General features: G+C 47.1%; 1 protein-coding gene across 4 annotated transcripts in view; it reads left to right on the top strand.

Moving 5' to 3' along the window:
- Window positions 1–12,524, top strand: part of PITPNC1 (phosphatidylinositol transfer protein cytoplasmic 1) — a 265,455-nt gene that overhangs the window by 5,276 nt on the left and 247,655 nt on the right. Inside the window, exon 1 of one of the 4 annotated variants that reach the window (XM_067715273.1) lies at window positions 4,133–5,040. The exons of 2 other annotated variants lie outside the window; for them this stretch is intronic. Coding sequence is in view for 1 of the 2 variants with exons in the window: in XM_067715277.1 (XP_067571378.1) it covers window positions 4,993–5,040 (48 nt within the window). In the remaining variant the exon portion in view is untranslated. Of the gene's footprint in view, window positions 1–4,132; window positions 5,041–12,524 lie in introns of those variants that run through there. One more of the 4 variants, XM_067715277.1, reaches the window with a different exon arrangement.

The following is a 12,524-nucleotide window of genomic DNA, read 5'->3' as shown; positions in this document are numbered from 1 at the left end:
ACATTTGCATAGGACCTAACAAGGTTAGACATACAAGTGTTTAAAACACACACACACACACACACACAGAGGAATATATAGACATAGCCTCCTCTGGAATTAAATAATGTTTAATAAAACAAAAATTAATTGCAAAGTATAACTTTGGTTTTCAAAAATCGCCCTTAAAGAGGGGGAGGGGCATGTCAAAAGGACGCAGGAACCGACCTGGAAGAGCTACCAATGGCCAAAGCTGGACCAGTGTGAACAACAAAAATAACGTCGTATTGAATTATAACTCAAGGTAGAGAAGAAATATGCCTGAGTCCACACTGATATAAGTAAATAATTGAATGAACACACAAATGAGGGAGAAAGGACACATCTCGCAGGATACCATATTGTGTGTGTAGATACCCTCCCCTTGAGGGGGTGGGGCTTAGCTCTGCTCCCTTGAGTGTGGGCTGCACTTCAAGACTGCCTTCCAAAGAATAGAGTATGGAAAGGGAAAACTAGTCACTTTACAATAGAAAAACTTGGTAGACATTACCGTAACCAAATGATCAAGGTTAAAGTTAAGTCCTTTATCAAGGGCTGCTTGGCTAATAGAAAGCAGAGCATGGGAATGAGAAGGGGACATCTTTATAGAACTGTGATATAACAGTTTTGTTCTGTTCCTTCTCTCCTTAGCTCTAAACCAAGTTGAAGTTCAGTCTCTTCAAAAGCTTCTTTGGAGTAGCTACACATTTAGATAAGATTAATGAATGTTACATAATGCAGTGATTCTCCACTGCAGCAGTTCCCCCCCTCCACACCCATCCCCATATTTGGCAATGTACGGGTGGGTGTGTGGGTGGGATTGCTACTGATACTCAGTGTGTAGAGACCAGGGATGCTGCTGAATCCTACAGTGATTCCCCCAGCAAAGAATTATCTGTTATCAAATGTCAATAGTGCCAAGGTCGAGAATCCTGAACTCATATGCATACACCTAATAGACCTTGATTGGGTACCCACAATATCCCTCAAACCAGGCTACACTTTACAGATGACACAATAGGACATGGCCCATCTCCTCAGGAAGGTTACCATCATGTTGGGGAATTGGAGAACAAGTGAAACACTTCAAGTAAAGGATATGACATTATATATATGAAGGCCACACTGGCATACAAACCAGAACCAAAATGAATAGTCCAGATCAGTGATCTGGGTTGTCTAGAAAGGTAAAGAGTTATCTAGAATGGCTCCACGTAAGAGATAGGATTCTCATTGGGCCTTGATTAACCCAGAGACTTTAGTGAGGAGGAAATAGGAAGATGGAAAGAACCACAATAGCTTACTTTACAAGTACCAGGGGATATTCTTGGAATAAAATAGGAAGAGTCACAAAGTCTGTTGATACACTCTTCTTTCAGATCCTAGTTACAGAACTAGAACTAGAGCCCTACAGTTTTTTTTTCCCACACAAACTGGGAAGAGGTTTCAATGTGGGGGAGGAGGTGAATCAACAGAATTCGGGTGAACACAATGGGTTGAACAGCTCCCCAGATGATTGATTGAGATGCACACCTCCCCCATCTCGCGTTCTGACACCCCCTGCCTTCAGAGGGTGTCACCCATCTGAGAATATATGCTGTCATAGACATGAGTAGGCTAATACTCTCTTCCTTTTGGTCGCATCATTCCTCACTGGTAACTTTACTCTTGGTTCTTCTCTTTGCCCTCTGCTCCCCATCCACACTTTTTAATATGTGATGATCCGTAACTGTAGAGTGTACGTTGTTAATGGAACATCGCTACCATCCATAGTGATGATAGCAACACCTTCAAGGCTCTTTGGAAATGGATATTGCAAACTCCGTCGGTTGAAAAGAAAACAAAGATACAGTTCTCGCCAGACTCTTGCTGACGAGGTGACTTAAAACATTTTAAAGCAAGGTGTCTGACCAGTAGATGGCGCCCTCCTCCCTTGTGTGAATGAGTTATGAATGAATACGCTCTCTCTTTGCCCTCCCCTCTCCCAAGCACTGTTGTGGAGAAAACCCATCGGTTCCCAAGTCCTATCCATATCTTTTAAATTCATTGTCTTTTCTTCATTCGCTGTCTAATTCAGACCCTCCCCGTTGTCTCCTTTAGAATTACAGTCATATAAACCTCTGGCCTCTGGTATCCTTCTGTCCCAACCCATCCAACACACTACCATCAGAATCACTTTCCAACAACACAGATTGTCAGTGCCCTGCTGCTTAATTGTGTCCTGAGGGAGGGAGTGGGAGAGGATTCTCTGTGAAGGCAGTGGCAAGAGCAGAAGGATCGAAGTAAGTGGAGCCCTTCTCTGGACAACAGAGTTTCTTCATTTGGCTGGAGCAGGGCCGGGGAAGGGTGATGGGGCTCTGTGGGAAAGGTAGATTCAGAGCCTCGATCCTCCCGCCAGGGAATTTTAACTTGCTCAGTTAGACCACAGAGAATCACTAAGAGGCGTTGAAGGCAGAAGGATTAGAGCTGTGCCTGAACAAGGGTCATGTGACCAGGCGTGCGGACTGACTGAAAAGGAAAAGTTCAGGAAAGAAGTCAGCTTAGCAGAGGGGAAAGGACAGAAGCATATATGTGGTAATTTGCAGTTTGCGAGATTCGGAGAAGTAGTTCCTTAACCGTAATATTCATCAGTAAAATACTTCATTATACAGAATCAATGTCAGGAAACATCTAGGAAAGCCAGGAATTTGTCCACCTACCCTGATGTCGTGTGTGCATATGCATGTGTGGCTAGCCAATACATCCCCTAGCTGCCTCTGGGAAGAGTTTTAAGTGCCAGAAGTGAAGCCACTACGCCGTGTTTTAGTGAGAAGCAGGAAAAAGAAAAACAGCTTGAGCATCCTCTGCGTATCACAGGCTTTCATGTGTTATTATTCAGCAGTACAGTGTCAGATTTAGATTTTCCACCTCGAGGAATTTGGTTTAGCTTCAATTAGTTGCTGTGAATCTTTCTGAGCCAACTCTGGGAAGCATTTATCTAGAAAATAGTTTTTTCCCTAGAATATAAGCTGGATAGAGGGTGTCATTTTTCTATCAGCCTTTGTATTATATTCACACAGTTATAATTTCTCTCCAGCCATCTGGATGATTTTAGCCACAGCCCACCATAGTTATATTGGTTAATTACTTATTACTTACAATTTTAAATACTATAAGATTGAGGCCATCAGTATCGCCATCCACAGCTCTGTGAGGAGCTGCAGGATCTTAGAGCACGAATATTTTTTCTGAGGAAAGATGATGCTTGCAGGTTATTCTGCAGAGAGGCAACTGATGCATTTTTCATCCAGCAACTTTTCAGAAAAACAAGCTTAAAAACACCAGACAAATGAAAAACAGACTTCAGCAGTTACATGCAGCTTCCTGAGTAACTGAAGAATGTGCCTCTTGTGGTTAAAATGAGGGATCTGTTTAATATGGATGAAATACCAACACTCCAGGCATTTTCACTGACATTTCACTGTGACTTTTTGAACTTGGGAATGCTGACAGGAAAACCTATTCTTGCTGCTCTGCGAAGCCTGCAGTCAGACTGCAGAGCAGGGCCAGGAGAGGTAAAAGGCTATGCCTGGTTCATGTTCCCCCTGGTTTGTGTGTCTTTCTGTTTGGATTTCATTTTCATTCACATTGTTGGACTTTTCAGTTTCTGGATTCCTGCTCTGAAACCAGTTAGGAAACCAGGCAAGGGTTTGCTCTCCTGCTCCCAAATCCCATCGCCTCTCCAGCGCTGGACTTGCTTACTGGACCAAAGTGAAAACGCTCTCGGTGGGCATTTGTAAAAACCTTCTCTAAAGGTCAAGGGGCACTTCTGTACCTTGGACCCAGAAACTACCCAGAGTGGCTGGACAGAGCACTGTGGCACCCGGGGTACATTTGAGAACAGATTCAAAGGGTAAAGGAGCCGAAGGGAGCCCCCTTTTCCGATCCTCCCCATCGCCGGCCGGCCTCGGCTCTCCGCGGCAGCCCTGCCGTCTGGCAGCAGCCGGGGAGAGACATGCTGTTTTGTTTAAATCCTCCACATTCTTTGCCATTTCCCCATTGGCCGGATGGGGCTACCCTCCCCGCCGAGGCGGCTGCTGATGTCAGCTTCGCTCGCGCTCGCTCCTCCCGCACCCACCTCCCCGGCCCGAGGCACACTGCAGCTCGGCGCCGACTCTCCGGCCCCGGCGAGGTGGCTGCAAACTCTCGGGCACGCACGGCGCTCGGGGATCCGGACTCGGGGGAGGGGACGCGCACGGAAGGCGCCAGCTTCCTCCCGCCCGCCCCTCGCAGCCGCGAGCCGAGGTCGGAGGAACCCGGAGCCCCAGCCCGGCAGAGCTGAGCGGCGGCGGCGGCTTCCCTTTTCTCCCCCAGCGAGCCCTGAAGCGCCTCGGGGACCGGCCCTAAAAAGAGCAGGAAATCTTGTTTACCGCCCAAGGAGCACAGCCGATCAAGCCTTTGTCTGGAAAGTCAGCATCTCTGGCTCCGTCAGCAATGTGTGCCTGGTGACATTAGCCTTGGGCAGACCGGCCGGAAAAGGGGGGTCGCCAGGTTCAGATCTGGTTTCAGAGGCGGATCGAGCGGGTGACTTTTGTGCATTCGTTTTAATTTTTGGAAATCTCTCTTATTTTTCCTCCCTCGCCCGCTGCCGGGCATGTCCTGATCTGGCGCCCGCTACTACTGCCCCGGGCTGCCGATCAGAGCGGTTTCCAGTGGGTCTCCCTCCCTCCCTGGCTGACTTTGCAACACCGCGTTCCAGGCGGATCGACCTCGGCGAGGAAGGAGGCGGGGGAGCCGCGAACACCAGGACCCAAGCCTTGACATGCTCTCGGGCGGAGAGGAGGAAGCCAGGACCTGAGCGCACCGCCGGGGCTAATTCGCCGCCCGGGTCCGAGCACGGGGCTCCGGGCGCTTTGCCCTGAGCCTGGGCGGCAGCCTTGTTGGTCTGGGGGAGCCCCCCTCTTCCCGCCTCGGGGGTCCGCGGCCGGCAGGACCATGCTGCTGAAGGAGTACCGGATCTGCATGCCGCTCACCGTAGCCGAGGTAAGCGCCGCGCCGGGCCCGGCCTCGCCCACTCCCCGTCCCCGGCTCCGGGGCGCCGCGCCTCCCGGCCGGCGGGTCCACTGCGGGCGGCGGGGAAACCCTGGTGGAAAACTGCCTTCCAAACCGGGAGGCTGGAGGGGGAGGAGGAAGTGGAATTACTGCTTCCACTTGTCACCCCAGCAAGGAGGGCGGCGTTGGGTGGGGCGGTGGACTGCAGGTGGGTTTTGGGGGGGGGGGCTACCAGAATCCAGATTGCTGGGGATCAGAATGCGCCAAAGGGATTAAGAAAATGAATAAAGCAAACCCAAGAGCCCCAAGCATGCCCTGGTAGCTGGGGGGGCAATCCGACCTGGCGTGGGCCCAGGTTCCCCTCCCGCCCTTCGCTGGAAGGTTGGGGTAAGGGAGAAGCCCTTCGCCCTCGGGATTTGGAAGGCCCGGGCCCCGCCTCGGGGCACCTCGGAACCGTCGGGGGGTCCGTTTGGGCTCGGACCCCTTGCCGTCGCCGCCAAACTGGGCGCCTCTCCCGCCACGCCCGCGCTTCGAGGCCCCCGGACCTGGCTTCGACCTTTCTCTAACCGCCTGGGTCGGAAACTTTCTGCTTGTCTTGTTTCTTGGGCCGCGGGGAGAGCTCTCTGCGGGCGAGCGGGGAACGGCGGGGTCTGCGGAGCGGCCACAGGGGGGCGCTCCAGCACGTGGGTGCGGGCCCGGTCCGGGTTCCCGGGTCCCGCAGCTTCAGGGCGAGGGGAGGGTGCTTGTCCTGGGCTCGTTCTCCGCGCGCTGCTCAGGTTCCTTTCTCCCGAACCTCTCCCTCCCCACCCCCTTCCCCCACCCCAAGCCTCAAGCTCGATCTTTCAGGAAACGATGACTCAGTGAGGATTATTCAGGCCCCGGCTTTCCTTTATTCCCGCTCTGCCTCCTTATCTTTGGTGATTTCACAATTGCTTAGCGCTTGTCCAGGGACATCGTGGGAGCTTGAAGCCAATCAAGGCAATTTGAAACTTACCAGTGTGGTTTGGTGTGGCAACACACATGACACCGGCGACCCAAACCGTGTTTATGTTTAAATACAGTGCACTTTATCTGTCAGACATGTTACTGAGCCACTACTTGGGGAAGGGGCGAGGTGCTTTGGGAGAGAAAAAGGTGGGGACTTGTCTACATTTGTTGCCTGGAGCAAGTGTTAAGGAAGAGCCAAGTACAATCCAAGGCAAGATCAAAGTATAGCTCCGAGTTTACAAAATGTATTCTAGGGACGCTGGCTGCCAAAGAGATCAGCCCCCACCCCAATGATCAACCGAGCGGTGCAGTTCGTTGGCTTTGGAGGAGATAACATTTGAGCAAGTTCTTGAAGGAGGGATGCCATGTGGGTAGGCAGACCGTGTAAATCACGTGGAAAAGCAGCACACAATGCTATGTGGACGATGGGAGAGGCAAATGAATGAAACTGGTTAACCGGAGTTTTTCTAGAAAAGGTTATCGAGATCTCACCCCTGAGCAGATGAGCTGGAGTAGTTCAGCTTGGAGGTGTGTCTGCTTCCACTCCATCTCCTCCTAATGCCTTTATTTATTGAGAGGAGTTTGGGATCTAGGGGCAATGCTGGTACTGCATGAAATGCCCCCCATTGCAGGTGATAGTCAAGAAAGTAACCAGCTCTAGAATCTTCTGTACTACCTACAAAATCTCTTTATTCTGTTTTTTTCCCTTCTCAGGCTTTCTTGAACCCTCAGACACTGCTCTTTCTCCACATTTATTTTTGTACTGAAATAACTACAACTTTGGGGAGAAGTAATCATAGTTGAGTGGTATCGGTGGAGACCCTTCCTTTCTTGATTGGCAAATGAAATGAGACTCGGCCTGTAATATAATGTATAATTATAACTTAATTAATGTGTAATTCATTTGGACCAAAGCATGATTCAGTGTCTGTAAGGTCATATTCGGAAGTAGTTTTCTTCTTTGTTAGTGAAGCAGAGGGGCAGTTTAGATTGAGCAGGGTTTCAAAGCGGAAGGATTCAGATTAACCAAGTCAGATGATGGATGAGGACGCGAGGCCCAGCTTGCCAGAGGTTAGACCCCTAGGGTCTGACTGGTAGTGAACCCCACAATCCACCATCCACCTTAGCACTGTGTCCTCCCAACCTTAACTCTGAAAACTGGGAAGGCATTATCTTCAAAGAAGACAACTACCATCCACTTTAGTAGACTTTTAGAAACCTCACTTTTGCTACAACTCTTGATTTGCTTTGGGCCTGATTCAGCCTACATGAAACTTCTAGGATTTGTCCCTGTTCTGACAACCACAGTTAATTAGTAGCAATGTCCATACTTTTAAAAACGAGACAAATGCCCTTGTTTTGGAGAGTCATCAAAAGGACCAACACTGTATGTCCATTCTTTTTCCCTGGTCTTATCTAGTTTAACTCTTCTTGGAGGGGAGTGTAAGGGAGACTGGTGTGTTATCCACATTTTTCAGATGAGTGAACAGAGATTCAGAAAGGTTAAGTAATGTGCGCCAGGCCACACAACTAGTTAATAGCCAAGCCAGAACCATGGTAAAACCATTAGTATTTGTTTCTCCTTACTCTGCTTGCCCGTTACTCATGTTTAATCTAGAAAAAAAAAAAATTCTTGAAAACAGAAAAAGTCAGCACTATCAACTAAATGAAAAATCAAAGACCTTTTGAATTGGTATAGAGTGTGCTAGTTTCTACTATTTCTCTCGCCTTATTTTAACTCATAAAATATTCCTTAGTTCCAGGAAAGAAGAACAGCTCTGGGAGATAAAGCAAGTAAAGCTGAACTACAGTCTAGATCAGTGTTGGTGTTTTGTTTTTCAGACATTCATATCAGAGTAAAGAATTATAAGTAACATCCCATGGATTTATTTTTTTTATTATTATTATTTTTTGCGGTACGCGGGCCTCTCACTGCTGTGGCCTTTCCCGTTGCGGAGCACAGGCTCCAGATGCACAGGCTCAGCGGCCACGGCTCACGGGCCCAGCCGCTCCGCAGCATGTGGGATCCTCCCGGACTGGGGCACGAACCCATGTCCCCTGCATCGGCAGGTGGACTCTCAACCACTGTGCCACCAGGGAAGCCCCCATGGATTTATTTTAATTTAAAAAAACCCCACTTCATTGGAATAGTCTCCTCATTTATTTTCAATGTTGTTGTCTCTGAACTAAATATAAGCCCATTGGAAAGTTCTAAACAACAAAGGTCCCTGGGAGCCAATAGTTGCCTATGAAGAGACAGTTGTCATTGTCTTCATTTGAAACATTTGGTGATATAGATTCTAGAATTTTAGACTTGGAAGGACCATTAGAGATGGTCTAGAGTTGAAGCATTTCATTTTGTGGAGGAGAAGACTAGAGCTATAGAAGGTGCAGTTAGTTGCCCATCTCATAGCCAAGGGCAAGGTCTAGGCCAGAACCCGGAGCAAAGCTCTTTTGCTGGGATTCCTTGTTGGAAGGAAATATCCCTAAGCCGAATGTGCAAAGCAGGAGACTAAATCACTCTCTAGTTGGAAGGTGGGTTGGAGACTCTGACGTTGTCTTCTTAGGGGAATTTTAGGGGTTGTCAACTGCCCCTAAAGGTGGCCAGGGGCCTCTCTTTGAAGCTGCTTTTGTATAACAAGTCCACTGGTTTTCCTTAGATTGTAGTTTTTTGGGGGGGTAGCTTTTGGATGTGTGGCTCAATGCAGATTATGGTGGAGTTCAAGGCCCTTCCCTCCTAAGCCACTCCTTGGTGCTGCCACTGGTCCCAGCATCCTGGTCCCAAACTGCATCTTCAGGGCTCCGTGGAGCACAGTCTGATCACTCCTCCCTGGCAGGTCCTTATCGGTAAGATAAGCATCTTCCAAGAGCTGAGCACAGCCCAGTATGATCTAAGGTGGGAATCTTTTCAACTTCATTGCTTGCTTTGGTGTTTAATACTTCCTTTTCTGACTGCATCAACATTAATGTCAGGGATTTACTTGTGATCTTCAGGGATTTTTTTTTTTGCGGTATGCGGGCCTCTCACTGTTGTGCCCTCTTCTGTTGTGGAGCACAGGCTCCGGACACGCAGGCTCAGCGGCCATGGCTCACGGGCCCAGCCGCTCTGCGGCACGTGGGGTCTTCCCGGACCGGGGCACGAACCCGTGTCCCCTGCATCGGCAAGTGGACTCTGAACCGCTGTGCCACCAGGGAAGCCCGATCTTCAGGGATTTGATGCACGATGGAAAACAGAAACACTCCCCTCCAAGAAAAGAAGAAAGAGAGAGAAAAGAAAAAAAAAAAACCCAACTTTTTAACAGAATATTATTTTATTCTTTGTCCTGGCAGGGAGCCAGCGCACTTTATCCAGGCTCCCCTGAGTCCCCAGAGAATTTTCTTGCGCACATTTCTGAGAACAGATTTGGGATAGGGGTGATGCCGTCTCTGGAATGACATAAATGAAGATGCCAAAATGCCCAACAGTGTTCCTTTTTGCTCCGTTTTAAAGCATTTTCATGAAATGCATCTGCAAACCTATCGGGACAGAAATTCTTTAAGGAAAGAGGGTTTTTTTCATATATAAATTTATTTATTTATTTTTTGGCTGCGTTGGGTCTTTGCTGCTGCGCGCAGGCTTTCTCTAGTTGCGGCGAGCGGGGCCTACTCTTCGTTGCGGTGCGCGGGCTTTTCATTGCGATGGCTTCTCTTGTTGCAGAGCATGGGCTCTAGGTGCGTGGGCTTCAGTAGTTGTGACGTGTGGGCTCAGTAGTTGTGGCTCACGGGCTCTAGAGTGCAGGCTCAGTAGTTGTGACGCACAGGCTAGTTGCTCTGAGGCATGTGGGATATTCCCGGACCAGGACTCCAACCTGTGTGTCCCCTGCATTGGCAGGCGGATTCTTAACCACTGTGCCACCAGGGAAGGCCAGGAAAGAGGTTTTAAATTTGATATTTTCATCAACACTTTGTTTTCTGTACAAAGTGATATCCTTGAATGTAAAGGAGAAAAGACTCCTTGGATTAATCTCATAGACCTTCTCCAGGGTTCCTCATAAACATAATTTTGGAATTTTTTTTTTTTTAAGAATGAGAACTATTTGACTTTTGTTTTTCCTAATTGTTAGCTTAGTTGGGAGGGACGAAGGCTGGGGTTGTGAGTGATCTCTGGGTGATCCCGTTAGCTTCTCTGGCCTGTTTCACAGTCATCAGGGAACAGTGTTGCTCATTGCTGCCCAGCTGTCTCCCAAAGCTCCCTTCTTGGTCGTGAGGGGCACCCGGGAAGTGGGGGGTGGGTTAATGGATCAGTGCAAACCTTTCACCACTAATAGAACAGACAACGAGGAGCAGATGCTGTCTTCCTGGCTGGTCAGTGAAAGTGACTTTGTGGAGAAAGGACACTGCATTTTCCCTGTGATTTGGGTGTGAATGCCTGTCACATGAAACAGATTCTAGGCCTTGGGAGAAAAAAAAAACAAAAACACTATTGTTAACAAAACCCTAGTTAAAAGTGGGTAGTAATTAACTTTTGCTTTTCATTACAAAGGCAGGGGGTGAATTCCCAAGGCCCTTAAAAATCAACTTCAAAACACTGTATCTGATTGACTATAACTGATATTCAGGGAAAGTGAGGCATCTTCCTTTCAGAAAGGCTCTCATTTTGGTGAATGGAGAATACTATTTTTTATAGGTAGTTTTTTTTAAAAAAATAATCTATTTTCAACACTTAACCTCTTTAAGATCTCTTCCTTGCCCCAGTGTCAATCAGGGAAGTGTGCGTGTGTGTGTGTGTGTGTGTGTGTGTGTGTGTGTGTGTGTAGGGCAGAGGGTTCACAAAGATGTTTTGTTTTGTTTTTTTAAATATAAAAGTGTGTGCACAGTGAAAGGCAGTAAGTGTGTTTTTCAGGGGCAGCGATTACTGGAAAAGTACGTCGAGGTTCATTGCTTTGGCCGCCTGAGTGAGGGCGCAGGTGCCCTGGCTGGCCTCTGTGGATTCTGGCCTGCTTTCTGTTGCCTGGAGGTCTGTATGGTCAAGTAACTGAAAACTTTTTTGAAAACTAGCAAACGTGTCTGCCTCTGTTCAGAGAAGAAGACAAATACAGAAACCAGCTGATTTGTAGCAAGAAGTCAGGAAGGTTTTACAAATCTTTAGCAAATCGCTGGGAGACAAAATTTAGCAAATCGCTGGGAGACGGAAAAAAGAATTTCAGATTGCAGACTGCCAACTGCCTGCCCTCTGTGTCTCATGCTTGAAATCAGGAATTTTGTTGTATTCCCAAGTAGAGATTTTTTGTAGGCTACATGGCAGATGAAGTTGAAGTGTGTTATAACTATTAAAACTGGAAAACAAATTGTATCTGGAAAATGTAAAGTTTGAAAAAAGTATCTTATGAAAACTTAGAAGCAATTCATACAAACAGGATCTCGGGGTGCACACCTCCAGGGGGCGCCATTTACATGGAACCCAAACGGAACGGTGCAACGTGATAGCCCTGCAGCTGACCAACTGCCTTTGTCAGTCCTCTCAAGCTCCCCAGCCCCTGGTGCTGTCATGTGTTAAAACTTGAGAGTTAATAGCAGTCTTGCAGGTTTATAAGTGGATATGTTAACTCCTCAGAGACATCTTTCCTGACCACTCCATATAAAATAGTTTTCCCCTATTATTCTGTATCTTTGCACTTATTTCCTTCATAGCATTTATCTTTTTAAAAAATTTTTATTGGCGTATAGTTGATTTCCAATGGTGTGTTAGTTTCTGCTGTACAGCAAAGTGAATCAGTTATACATATACATATATACTCTCTTTTTAAGATTCTATCCCCATATAGGTCATTACAGAGTACTGAGTAGAGTTCCCTGTGCTATACAGTAGGTTCTTATTAGCTATCTATTTTATACACAGTAGTGTGTATATGTCAATCCCAGTCTCCCAATTTATCCCTCCCCTCCTTTTGCATTTATCTTAATCTGTACTTATTTACTTGTTTGTCATCCATCTCCATCACTATCTTTTCAACGTGTAATCCACATAAGAAAACACTAACAAGATCTTTTAACTTATTTTTTCTTTCATACGAAGTCTTTGAAATCCAGTGTGTATTTTCCATTTGCAGCACATTTCTTTTTTTTTTATTAAATTTTTTTTTATATTGGAGCATAGTTGATTAACAATGTTGTGTTAGTTTCAGGTATATAGCAAAGTGATTCAGTTATACATATACATGTATCTTTTCTTTTTCAAATTGTTTTCTTTTAGGTTATTACAGAATATGGAGCAGAGTTCCCTGTGCTAGCACATTTCAATTCCCATTGGCCACTTTGCAGGGTTCAAGGGTCACATGTGGCTGGTGGCTGCCATATTGGATAGGGCAGCTCTAGTGCTTAAACCTTGGGTCTGGCACACAGTAAATGCTTGCTGAATGAATGGATGAGAAGAAGCTGAGAAAAATAGGAACCTTTTAGGAAAGCTGTCCCTAGATGTTTTCCTTCACACTGTTTAAGTTTTTCACTTA

Source organism: Pseudorca crassidens, chromosome 19 (genome assembly GCF_039906515.1).
Source record: "Pseudorca crassidens isolate mPseCra1 chromosome 19, mPseCra1.hap1, whole genome shotgun sequence".
Lineage (NCBI taxonomy): Eukaryota > Metazoa > Chordata > Mammalia > Artiodactyla > Delphinidae > Pseudorca > Pseudorca crassidens.
Note: the sequence above shows the minus strand (reverse complement) of the source record. Positions and strands in the feature narration are given on the sequence as shown.